This window comes from Scyliorhinus canicula, chromosome 1, assembly GCF_902713615.1.
Source record: "Scyliorhinus canicula chromosome 1, sScyCan1.1, whole genome shotgun sequence".
In the NCBI taxonomy this organism is placed as follows: Eukaryota; Metazoa; Chordata; class Chondrichthyes; order Carcharhiniformes; family Scyliorhinidae; genus Scyliorhinus; species Scyliorhinus canicula.
In genome coordinates, this window is record NC_052146.1 from 219,894,327 (window position 1) to 219,907,521 (window position 13,195).

Consider the following 13,195-nt stretch of genomic DNA (forward strand, 5'->3'; position numbering starts at 1 on the left):
GGCCTCAATCCTCATTGGGTTCGTCAGAGTGAGACTCGACCTGAACATGCCAATATCTTCAAAAGAGACTAAGGAAATCAAAGGATATGAAGATAAATGGGAAAGTTGAATTGAAGTAGAAGATCAGCCACAGTGGTATGCAGGTTCGAGGAGCCATACAGCTTACTCTTATTCCTTATCTTTTGGAAAGGAGGGAAAATGATCAAAACAAAACAACTGAACTATTCAAGCTTACACATACCTCATTCAACAACCTCATCCAATCTGAACAAATCTTGTTCAGAAAATTAATAATGGCAACCATCAATCCTGATCTACCATTTTAATAGTTAATCTGACCAAAAGGTGGTAATCTGTTTTGTGACATTTTTGAAGGATCTTCAACCCATGTAAGCTAGCTATCCTTGATCATAAAATCATTGTCACTTTTACAGAAATATAGAATTTTACAGCCCAGAAGATTGTCATTCAGCCTATCACAGATCTTTGAAAGAGCTGGTTAGTTAGTCCTGCTACATTAATCTGCTACAGCAATAACTTCGATGTGGAGATGGCGGAGTTGGACTGGGGCGAGTACAGTAAGAAGTCTTACAACACCAGGTTAAAGTCCAACAGGTTTATTTCAAACACAAGCTTTCGGAGCACTGCTCCTTCTTCAGATGAATGATTCAGGCATGCTGTCAGTACCCCCTGCCAACTGGCAGTGCCATGTTTACACTCAGGGGGCACTGCCAGAAGCCCAGGTGCCAGGGTACCACCCTGCCCAGAGGGCATGCACCTGGGGGCCTCAAATCCCCTGGGAGACCCCCACAAATGCTGTTCTGTCTGGTCCCTGTTTGTTGAGACCAGTGCTGAATGGTGCTTTCCCGAGGTTTCCAAGGCGAGCAAGTTGGATCCCAAGTCTTAGTTAGATCTCAGGAACGCATATTAGAGTGCAACTAGCTGTTTCACTCTGAAATGCAGACTTGCCAGAAAGCGATTCACATCGTGACGCCTCACGAGATTGCATTAGATCTCACGAGGCGTGGCAAGCCGGGTAGATCTTGGGATCTCCTGGCATCCACTGGTCACGTTGCGCCTTGCTGCTTTTCAGGTGCAACGCAACCGGTAGATCCCGCCCATAGGGTCAGTTGGTCAAAGAAGAAAGCTTTAAGAAGTGCCATAAAGGAGGAAAATGAGGTGGAAAGATGTAGGAAGGCAAATCTAGAGTTTGGGGCCTTGATAATTAAATGTGGTCACCAATGGTAGAACAATTATAATCAGACACTGACAAAAGACCAAATTAAAGAAATGCAGATACAATATTCGAAAGGTAGGTGGGGCTGAAGGAGATGACAGAGATGGGATGAGGAACAAGAATTTTGAAAGCAAGGAATTGCCTGACCAGGAGCCAAAGCTTTGACAATGAGTCATCGGACTCGAAACATTAGCTCTTTTTTCTCTCCCTACAGATGCTGCCAGACTTGCTGAGATTTTACAGCATTTTCCCTTTAGTTTCAGATTCCAGCATCCGCAGTAATTTGCTTTCAGCCAAAGCTGGTCAGTGAGTACAGCGGTAAAAGGGGAATGGGATTTGGTGCAAGTTAAGACTTGGGCAGCAGAGCTTTGGATGAGCTCAGGTTTTGGAGGGCAGAATGTGAAACTCCAATAGAGAAAATCTGTCAATAATCAAGTCTAAAAGTAACAAAGGTATGAGTGAGAGTTTAAGCAGCGATGAGCTGAGACAGGAGTAAAGTAGGGCGTCTTAGTGATGTGGCTCATTGTGGGATCAAATTCTGACATCAAGGTTCCGAACCGTCGGGCTTACTCTCAGACAGTGGCCAGGGAGAGCAATGGAGAGCAATGGCCAGGGAGAGCAATGGCCAGGGAGAGCCATGGAGAGCAATTGCCAGGGAGAGCAATGGCCAGGGAAAGCAACGGAGAGCAATGGCCAGGGAGAGCAATGGCCAGGGAAAGCCATGGAGAGCAATGGCCAGGGAGAGCAATGGCCAGGGAAAGCAACGGAGAGCAATGGCCAGGGAGAGCAATGGCCAGAGAGAGCAATGGAGTCTGTCATTAAGAAATAGAAATTGGAGCAGGAATGAAAACAATGGCTTTAGTCTTCCCAATATTTTATGGGCATTTCCTCATTGTCTGTAATTTTCTTCCCTGTTTAAAGGGCATTACTGACTAGAAAACAGAAATATACTTTTCACGTCAATATATCTTGATTTTTCCACCATATTCTCCAAATGTAATGAAAGTCCGTGCAGTTGCTCCTTCAGTACAGTGGCCCCAGTGAGAAACATTCATTAAAATATCAATGCAATTGTGCAAGTTTCACCACAACTCTAAACTTTATTCAATTGGTATTAATCCTGATAGCAAGTGCAATCAGATGAATCATCTAATGACACCGTGCTGGAATATTCTATGACATTTAATTGGATCATTGAACCCTTCAATGGAAGGAATAAAATTATAGAATATATTGAAAATCTAAATGAAGGGCTAAGGCCCGAGTGGATAGAAATATCAAGAGTGAAAGGAATTTGATGGAACCACCACCAGGAAAGTAAGTCATAGTGATGAGGTGATATTAACTGTATGTTCTTGAGGATGGAGAACAAGGGTCAACCTTTCCTCCATTAAGGGGAATTAGTTGGTTGGAGTAAGAGTCCACGGTGAAATAGATTACATGGTCTAATGAAAGCATTGTCTCAGTCATTGCTTTCTACCATGACTACAGTTTCAATCTGTTCTCTTTTGAATTCTTCGGATTAGAAATGCGATATCAGATATTCTGATCTCATAGATTTTAGACAAAGACTGCATTTGGCCTATTATTGAGTCATTTTAGGCATCAGAATGTCATTCTATAAATGTTTGGATCCCCAAATAAGTGAAAAAGGTATATCTAGAGCATTTGACTTGAGAAGGAAATTGAGGTTTAACAGGTGGCTGTGGTATGTACTCTGTAGCAATATCATACCTGTTAACATTCCTGATGTGAATTAACGTCATAAAACAAATTACTTAGATAAAAAGTTAGGAATGAGAAAAGGCTTTTATATAATTTATTGAAGCTGTTGCAGCTCTTGGGCACTTGGGGATGGTTAATAAATACTGGCCTAGCCAGCGATGCCCACAATCCATGAATGAATATAAAAAAGAATACCACTTGTGCATTAACTCTCAGCATACAATCAAATCTATTGTGGATAGTTCTATTGTACAGCTTGAAAGTTGGTTAGAAACATTTATCATTCTGACTAAAGACATTTTTACTACCAGTTCTACTTTTTACTAATTTCTCACTTTCTAGGCTTACTAATCTTCGATAATTCTAATATTTTCTGACTTCTTTTTCTGATTGATTGGTGGTTTGATTTAGAAGGTGGAGTTTGGTGAATACATCTCTATTACTGGTGCAAGCTCTTGCCACCTGTTTACTGAGCTGTTGCCTTTCCCTGGCCTTATTTACTGGGCTCTGACTTTCGCAGCTCCCTTTTCAGTTACTTTAAAAAAAATCTTTAGTTACAGTTTTTCTTCATGAACCTGCTCCTGGCTTGACCAAACTTGTTATCAACAGGTCCAGGCAGCGAGCGACCAAGGGGGTTGTCTGACCCAGCTGTCTGCCCTTCTACAGTGGCTACATTTGTCCTATCAAATCTGCAACGGCCCTCTGAAAGAGCACTCTACTTAAGGTCTATTTCCCCGCCCTATCCCCGTAACCCTGCCTAACCTGCACATCTTTGAACATTAAGGGGCAATTTAGCAAGGCCAATTCAACTAACCTTCACATCTTTGGACTGTGGGAGGAAACCGGAACACCCAGAAGAAACCCATCCTGACAAGGGGCGAAACTTGCAAAGTCCACACAGTCACCCAAGGCTGGAATTGAACCTCGGCCTCTGATGTTTTGAGGCAGCAATGCTAATCATGGTACCACCTCTACTTTAAGACTTTCCTCCTCGCTATTTACCACACCAATTTTTGTGTTAGCTGTGAACTTCTGATCATATCTTCAACTTTCACATCTGGATCATTAATGTATCTACAAACAGCAAGAAAACTAGAACTAATCCCTGTGGTACATCACTTGACATAGGCTTCCAGTCACAAAAACAATTGTTGGCCACCTTCCTCTGTTTCTTGCCACCAAGCCACTTTTGGATCCAATTTGCCAAATTGCCCTGGATCCCATGGGCTTTTACCCTCTTGACGAATCTCCCAAGCGGGACTTTGTCAAAAGCTTTCTAATAATAATAATAGTCTTTGCTATTGCCACAAGTAGGCATACATTAACACTGCAATGAAGTTACTGTGAAAATCCCCTAGTCACCACATTACGGTGCTTGTTCGGGTACACCGAGGAAGAATTCAGAATGTCCAATTCACCTAACAACCACGTCTTTTGGGACTTTTGGGAGGAAACCAGAGCACCCGGAGGAAACCCATTGAGACATGGGGAGAACATGCAGACTCCGCAGACTACCCAAGTGGGAATCGAACCTGGGACCTTGGTGCTACGAGGCAACAGTGCTAACCACTGTGCTATCGTGCCACTTTACTGAAGTCCATGCTGACTACATCAACTACATTGCCCTCATCTACATACCTAGTCATCTCCGCACAAAATTTACCCCTGATTTTCTTTGATTAATTCTTGCCTCTCCAAGTGGAGATTAATTCTGTCTTTCAGAATTTTTCCCAATAATTTCTCTACCATTGATGTTCGACTCACTGGCCTGTAATTACCTGTTTTTCCCTTACTTCCCTTCTTGAATAATGGTATCTCATTAGCTGTGCTCCAGTCCTCTGGTACCTCTCCTGTAGTCAGGGAGGATTTGAAAATTAGCGTGAGAGCTCCTGCAATCTCCTTCCTTACCTTGCAGCCTGGGGTACATCTCATTTGGGCCTGTGGATTTACCCACTTCTAAGCCTGCTAAAACCATTAATACCTCCTCCCATTGCTAATTTGTTCAAATATATCACAGTCCCCCTCCCTGATTTCTCAGGTGGCACGGTAGCACAGCTGTTAACACCGTTGCTTCACAACGCCAGTGTCCCAGGTTCGATTCCCAGATTGGATCACTGTCTGTGCGGAGTCCGCACGTTCTCTCTGTGCCTGCGTGGATTTCCAGATTCTGATGAATTGTTCAAACTGTTGATAGTTACAGCGATCAATTTTGAGAAGTTCTGTGCCTTTGAATTCATTCTTAACATAGGTTTTTAAAGAAATACAGCACCAGCTTTACAATGAAATACTAAAACACTAAAGTATCAAAACGGTATATAAAGATGCCCTTAATGCTCTGGACAGTAGGACAGGTTGAACAGTAAATCAATTCTGCAAACAGCTTGTGATATCGCAGTTATCTTTGTTCATATTGTGATACCCAAGCCACGTATGCACTTCATAGCTGGACCTGAAGGAATCTTGTATATTACATTGCTAGGAACTCTGAACTATGTGGTAACGTCTGAATAGCTTTTATATGCCACAAGTATAATACAGTATACATCAGGATTTGGCTGTCACAGAGGAGAAACAGTATGCTGCATTTGGAATGCATCCACCATCATTGGTTAGCCCATTGTTCCAACTGGTCAGCAGGAAGCTTCCCACATCGCCACCAATAACAAAAAAAAGCACTCCCAAGTTCTCTCAAGTACCTAGAATGGATGCACGGAGACGGCTGCTATCTAACACGAAGCTAATGAAGATATTGAATAGGGTGAGTGAGTGTGGACAGCCTTGACTCACTCACCTTTTGAGAAATGTAAAGTCATTAGATCTGATATCCCATGTAAAATCCATGAAACACCTGTGCACTCATTATTTAGCTTAATGAAGACAGCATGTGGCACCTGGTCGATAACCTTGTGAAAGCTGACAAAAGGATATTTGTGCACTTTACCATACCATACGTGATGTAATGAATTCCATTATATTGCGTAAAGAGCTTACGGATTGCTCGCTGCTCGTTAGCATCTAGTGAACTAGAGGAGTAATTTGAGCTTTTTAAAATGTCAACTGAAGTGAGCAGACTATTTCTACTGGAAAATGGCATGACAGGTTCAAGAGCTCTGTAAATAGTCATGTGCACACAATATCATGCATATATCATAACAGTGCTGAAGTACATTGTGTTTTAAAGATCTGGCTTGCACAAACTTGGTGAGTACCTTGAAGGAGAGCCACTTCAGCAAAACTCTGCATAATAACCTGAATGAAGCAGTTTAAAATGGATTTAGCAGCATGTTTTATACCTCTCTAACACAGCTGATCGGTATAGGTCATTCCACCGAGCTGAAAGCAGATGTCTGCTGTAGCTGCTGATGATCTGAAGCTTTTTTAAAATTTAGAATACCCAATTCATTTTTTTTCAATTAAGGGGCAATTTAGCATGGCCAAGTTACCTACCCTGCACATCTTTGGGTTATGGGGATGAGACCCATGCAGACACAGGGAGAATGTGCAAGGGCCACATCGACAGTGACCCAGAGCCGGGATCGAACCCGGGTCCTCAGCGCTGTGAGGCAGCTGGGCTAACCACTGCGCTACCATGCTGCCATGAAAGATCTGAAACAGCAAATCTTAACTGGGGATCAAATAGAAAAATAAGTGTCCTATTCAGAACCTGGTGCCTGCCCTGGTTGGACTAGAGGGACAAGTGGCCACTGTTGAATTTTTCGCCCACTGTTCAGTGGAGATTATTATGACCAGCACATGGTCGTAACACTTAAGATTTTGAGGTGAGTTATGCTGCACACTAACCTGCTCCTCTCTGCCGTTGGTGCATTGTGTCCTACACTTGAGTGTTCAAACCCACACTTATTAGATGATTGACAACTAACTCTTAGTCCTCTTTTGGTGGTAGAGGTAAACTTTGTTGAATTCTCCCCACAAATGATATGACTGGACTAAGGAATTCACAGTACACCAAAGCATTATTGTGAATTGACCACCAAGCTAGGGCACTGATGCAACATGAATGGACAAAGCTGTCACCGATGAGGGATGGATTTATTGCCTTTGAACTCCAGTTAACGCTGCATACCGATCCTGTATCAGATAATGTGGTCTTTGATGGATGAATTTCAGGAAGCTTACCAATACTCTGCTCTGTGAAGCAGTCAGTTTTAAATGTTTAAACTGCAGGATTATACTTGCACACTCTTGGCATTCCTGAATAGTTCAGAAGCAAAACCTAAATGTCTGCTGTTGGCTTAGTGGAATGTGCACCGAGGGAAGAGTATAGACTGTATCAGGCAAACAGCATCCTATAGTTGGAAATTGATTTCCAGTGGCTTGAATTGCAGACGGTTAATGCTGATGGGTTTCAGTATGTTTCAGGCAACCATTGTATGGGAAGATTATGTTGGGGGCTTATGTTTACCAGGCAGGGCTTTACAATTTTTCTTAAACAAATCTGATACAAATGCAGAATTGAGAGAACATAACGTAAGAAATAGGAGCAGAAGTAGGTTAAATTGCACAGCCCAAAGCCCTGTTGAGACTATTTCTTCCATTTTATTTCCCAGTTCCTGTATTTATTTAATTCACTGATCTACACTGACTACAGTTGTAATGAGTTAGTACGATGAAATAACTTGAAAATAACTTGGGTTTGACAATTACTCAATAAGGCATCAGATTATAAAGGTCCAAGTTACTCTAAATGCTTTTTAGACTTTTATATTCGGGGTGCCATAGTGGTTAGCACTGCTGCCTCACAGCACCAGGGACCCAGGTTCAATTCCAGCCTCGGGCAACTGTCGAGTTTGTACGTACTCCCTGTGTCTGTGTGGGTATCCTCCAGGTGCTCCGGTTTCCTCCCACAGTTCAAAAACGTGCAGATTAGGTGGATTGGCCATGATAAATTGCCCCTTAGTATCCAGAAGGTTAGATGGGGTTACTGTGATAAGGGGTGGGGTGGGGGCGTGGGCCATGATGGGGTGCTCTTTCTGAGGGTAGGTGCAGACTTGATGGGCCAAATGGCCTCATTCTGCACTGTCAGGATTCTACATTCTGTATTTCATGCTACAATGTTAATTTTGAGAAATTTCTCCTTTTATTTGCATGTTCTTTGTTAGGCTTTTAAAGAGGAAATTGCCCCAGTGAAGGAAGAAGTCAAAATAGTAAATGACCTGGCTAGCCAATTATCTCCACTTGATGTCTCTTTATCTCCAAAGACTTCCCACCAACTTGACGACCTAAGTATGCGGTGGAAGCTTATACAGGTAAGAGTGGAAAACATTTTCAGAGCCATTCAACCTGTTCTTGAAAGCATCTACTGTCCCTCGATTATTAGGAAATAATTTATTTACACACCTAGGTGCAAGTTAAAGAATACAGCCTTTTTTAAACAAGTAATTTCTATTTTATCATGCTAATAAAATTATTCGACCTTTATAATAATCCTTTTTCAAAAAACGCGCTGTCTGCTGGCTTGTAGCCTGCACCGCCGAGTTTAATCCAATGATAGAACTAGAGCTAGTGAGATGGTGACAGATGTGAGCACCGTGCTGCTGAAGTGGATGTGGTCTGGAACAATTTGAATATAAAACATAGAACATACAGTGCAAAAGGAGGCCATTCAGCCCCTCGAGTCTGCACCGACCCACTTAAGCACTCACTTCCTCCCTATCCCCGTAACCCACTAGCCCCTCCTAACCTTTTTGGACACTAAGGGCAATTTAGCATGGCCAATCCACCTAACCTGCACGTCTTTTGGACTGTGGGAGGAAACCGGAGCACCCGGAGGAAACCCACGCAGACATGGGAGAACGTGCAGACTTTGCAGTGTCCCAGCGGGGATTCAAACCTGGGACCATGGTGCTGTGAAGCCACAGTGCTAGCCACTTGTGCTACCATGCTGCCCTAATATCTTCAAAGTCAGGTTGCAAGTAGCAGGAATTTTAATAGGTAGTTTTCTTTGGCATCCATCGATAAGGGTTAGGAAGAGGGCCATTATGATCATTAAAATTTAGTGTCTCATTCATGTTTAAGTCCCTGAAAAGACATCACAGAATCTCAGAATTGTTATTACGTAGAAGGAGGCCATTCAGCCCAACAAGCCTATACCTAGCAATTCACCTGGTGCCATTTTCCTGCCTTCTCCCCTTAACTCTGTATATTCTCCCTTTTCTGAAAGAATCCTAATTCCCGTTTGAAAGAATCAATTGAACCTGCCTCCACCGTACACTCGGGCAGCGTGTACAAGACCTTAACCACTCACTGCGTGGTAAGGTTTTCATATCGCTTTTGTTTCTTTTGCCATTAGTTTTAATCTCTCATTCTAGATGCTTTCAAGAGTGGGGACAGTTTCTTCCTCCTTATTCTGTCCAGCCCTTCATGATTTTGAACACCTATATCAAATCTCCTCTTGGCCTTTTCTCCAAAGAAAACAGTTGTAACTTCTCCAATCTATCTCTATAACTGCAGTTCCTCATCCCTGGAATCATTCTCATGCATCTCTTCTGCACCACCTCTAATTATTTGAAGTGCAGAACCCAGAACTGGACACAGTATTAAAGCTGAGGTCAAACTAATGTTTTACAAAAGTTCAGACAAAGCCTTCGCACTCTATTTTCTTTTTAAATTCATTTATGAGATGTGGGCATTGATGCATCAGTTTTGGAGGGAGTGAATGTTTATGGATGGGGTGCTGCATTGTCCTGGCTAATGTTGAGCTTCTTGAGTGTTGTCGGCACTGCACTCATCCAGGCAAGTGGAGAGCATTCCTTCACACTCTTGACTCGTGCCTTGTAGATGTTGGATATGCTTTGGGGAGTCAGAAGGGGAGTTACTTGCCACAGGAATCCTCGCCTCGGACCGGCTCGTGTAGCTATAGCATTTATACGGCTAGTCCAGTTCAGTTTCTGGTCAATGGCAATGCCCAGGATGTTGAGAGTGAGGGATTTAGGGTTGGTAATGCCATTGGATGTTAAGAGGTGATGGTTAGATTCTCTCCTGTTGGAGATGGCCAATGCCTAGCACTTGTATGGCACGTATGTTACTTGCCAGTTGTCAGCCCAAGCCTGAGTATTGTCCAGGTCTTCCTGCATGTGCACATGGACCATTTCAGTACCTGCAAAGTTGCAAATGGTGCTGTACATTGTGCAATCACAGCGGATATCTCCAATTTTGAAGTTAAAATGGAAGAAAGGTCATTGATAAAGCAGTTGAAGATGGTTAGGCCTAGGACACTACCCTGAGTAACACCTGCAGTAATATCTGGGACACAGATGATTAGGCGCATGGTGGCACAGTGGTTAGCACTGCTGCCTCACAGCGCCAGGACCTCGCGTTCAATTCCAGCCTTGGGTGATGGTCTATGTGGAGTTTGCACGTTCTCCCCTAATCTGTGTGTGTTTCTTCCGGGTGCTCTGGTTTCCTTCCACAGTTCAAGGATATGCAGATTAGGTGGATTGGCCATGCTAAATTGCCCCTTAGTGTCCAAAGATGTGCAAGTTAGGTGGGGCTACAGGGCTAGAGGGGAGGAGTGTGCCTAGGTAGGATGCTCTTTGGAAGGGCCAGTGCAGACTCGAAGGGCTGAATGTTCTTCTTCTGCAGTATAGGGATTCCATGAATTCTATGGATTACCCCCAATAACTGCAACCATCTTCCTTTTGTTCTAGCTATGACTCCAACCAGTGGAGAGATTTCCCCTGATTCCATTGACTTCATTTGCTAGGGGATCTCATGCCATACTCTCAAATGCTGCCTTGATGTCAAGGGCAACCACTCTCACCTCAGTCCTAGAGTTCTCTTTTGTCCATTTTTGAAGTCAGGAGCCAAGTGACCCTGGCGGAATCCACATTATAGGAGGGATGTGATAGCACTGGAAAGGGTGCAGAGGATATTTACCAGGATGTTGCCTGTTCTGGAGAGTCTTGGCTATGAAGAGAGATTTGGTAGACTGGGGTTGTTTTCCTTTGAGCAGATGAGACGGGGACATGACTGAGATGTATAAAATTATGAGGGGTATGGATAGAGGGGACAGGAAGAAACATTTCCCCTTGGTGGAGGGATCAATGATCAGGGGGCAATGATTTAAGGTAAGGGGTGGGAGGTTTAGAGGGGATGTGAAAAAAAAAACTTCATCCAGAGAGTGGTGGGAGTCTAGAACTCTCTGCCTGAAAGGATGGTAAAGACAGAGACCCTCATAACATTTAAGAAGTTGGGCAGCATGATGGCGCAGTGGTTAGCATTGCTGTCTCACGACGCCAAGGTCTCGGGTTCGATTCCGGCTCTGGGTCACTGCTCGTGTGAAGTTTACACGTTCTCCCCGTGTTTGCGTGGTTTTCGCCCCACAACCCAAAGGGGCATCTTGACAAATACATGAATAGGATGGGAATAGAGGGATACGGACCCCGGAAGTGTAGAAGATTTTAATTGAGACGGGCAGCATGGCCGGCGGAGGCTTGGAGGCTGAAGGGCCTGTTCCTGTGTTATACTTTGTTCTTTGTTCTTTGTGCAGTGTAGGTGGATTGGCCATGTCAAAATTGCCCATTAATTGGAAAAAATGAATTGGGGACTCATAATTTTAAAAAAAAAATAACATTTAAAACGTATTTAGATATGCACTTGCAATGCCAAAGCATACAAGGCCATCGGCCAAGTGCTGGAAAATGGGATTTGAGTAGTTAGGTGGATATTTTTGACCAGTGCAGACGCGATTAGCCGAAGGGCCTTTTCGGTGCTGTAGCCCTCTACGACTCTATGACAATACCTCTGTGCCATCGCCTCCCCCTAATACTGGTAAGGTTTATTATAGTTATCAGCTTTCACGTGCCTTCATCTGAGGGATCAGACCTATTTTGTGCAGTTTGAGGCATGAACCCACAATCTACCACATTTACACCATTGGAGTGACCCAACCCTGTACTTGTATCCTTAGGGGTTTAGGGGCAGCACGGTGGCACAGAAATTAGCACTGCTGCCTTACAGCACCACGGACCCGGGTTCAATTCCAGCTTTGGGTGACTATCATTCTCGTGTCTGCATGGATTTCCTCGGGTGCCCCATTTTCCTCCAGTCTAAAGATGTGCGGGTTAGGTGAATGGGTCATGCAAAATTGTCCCTTAGTGTCCAAAAGATTAGCTGGGGTTATGGGGATATGGTGGGGCCGAGGGCCGAGGTAGGGTGCTCTTTCAAACGATCAGTGCAGACTCAATGGGCTGAATTTCGTGCTGCGCTGTAGTGATTCTGTGATTCTACATCAACACATACCATGTTTTTCTTCCAAAATCTGTTCGACATTTTGCAGCTCTTCATCCCTCACTCCATGCCATATCTATTTATTTCTGTTTCTCTCGTCATCTTTTTATACTAGTGTAAAACTTGTTATGTACTTTATTGTTTTCTACATGGTGTGGGAAATACACAGGGTGCAGGTTAAACTGGTGACTGGTCGGTACTTTGACAAGTTTAACTAGCTGGTCCTGAAAAGGCAGATGTTGAATACTTGCTTCAAAATGAGTCTGACTGGAACCAAGGCTTCCCAAAATTATAATCATATTTGATGTGTCTTAGTATAAATTTGCACTATGAGGTGCAACGTTGCACTTATTCATGAATGCTTTCCAGGTTGAGGCCAAGATAAAAACAAACTTGGAGCTTTGGCAGAGTTTAGATTCTCGTGGAAACTTGTAATGATGGACTCTTTAGTATTATTCATGTTGCCCCAATATTGCACAGAACAACTGCCCAAACAAATACTCAGTAAAGTACAATAGATGGGATGACATGAATTCCTATGTGGATTGCAAGGTAATTGCAAGCGATTACAATGACACTTGAAGTTGATTTACACAAGTATGTTGATTATGCTGAGAGACTCCATTTAAGTGACAGTCAGTTAACCTGACCTTTGTTGTTCACATGACCACAATGCTAAATGTAATCACAGAGATGAGAGAATTGGTGAATGAATGACTCCATTCTTGAGGAGACTACCGGACAGAAACCTATGACATCCACCTGGGATTTGCCATCTGCTGGGTGTAAATCCTGGAATTACCTCCCTTATAGCATTGTGGCTATACTTACACCTCATGGACTAACAATAGTTCAAAAAGGCAGCTCACCACCACCACCTCAAAGGCAACTAGGGATGGGCAGGAGAGAAATGTGAGCCTAGCCAGCGAAGCCCACATCCTGTAAATTAATTTTTTAAAAGTCCAAATTGCTAATTCATGCATC

General features: G+C 43.4%; 1 protein-coding gene across 1 annotated transcript in view; it reads left to right on the forward strand.

Annotated features, from left to right (window-relative positions):
- utrn (utrophin) overlaps positions 1-13,195 on the forward strand; it is a 560,528-nt gene that overhangs the window by 439,880 nt on the left and 107,453 nt on the right. The window contains 1 exon segment of the mRNA XM_038808060.1: positions 8,083-8,229. Within this exon segment, the coding sequence (XP_038663988.1) occupies positions 8,083-8,229 (147 nt within the window).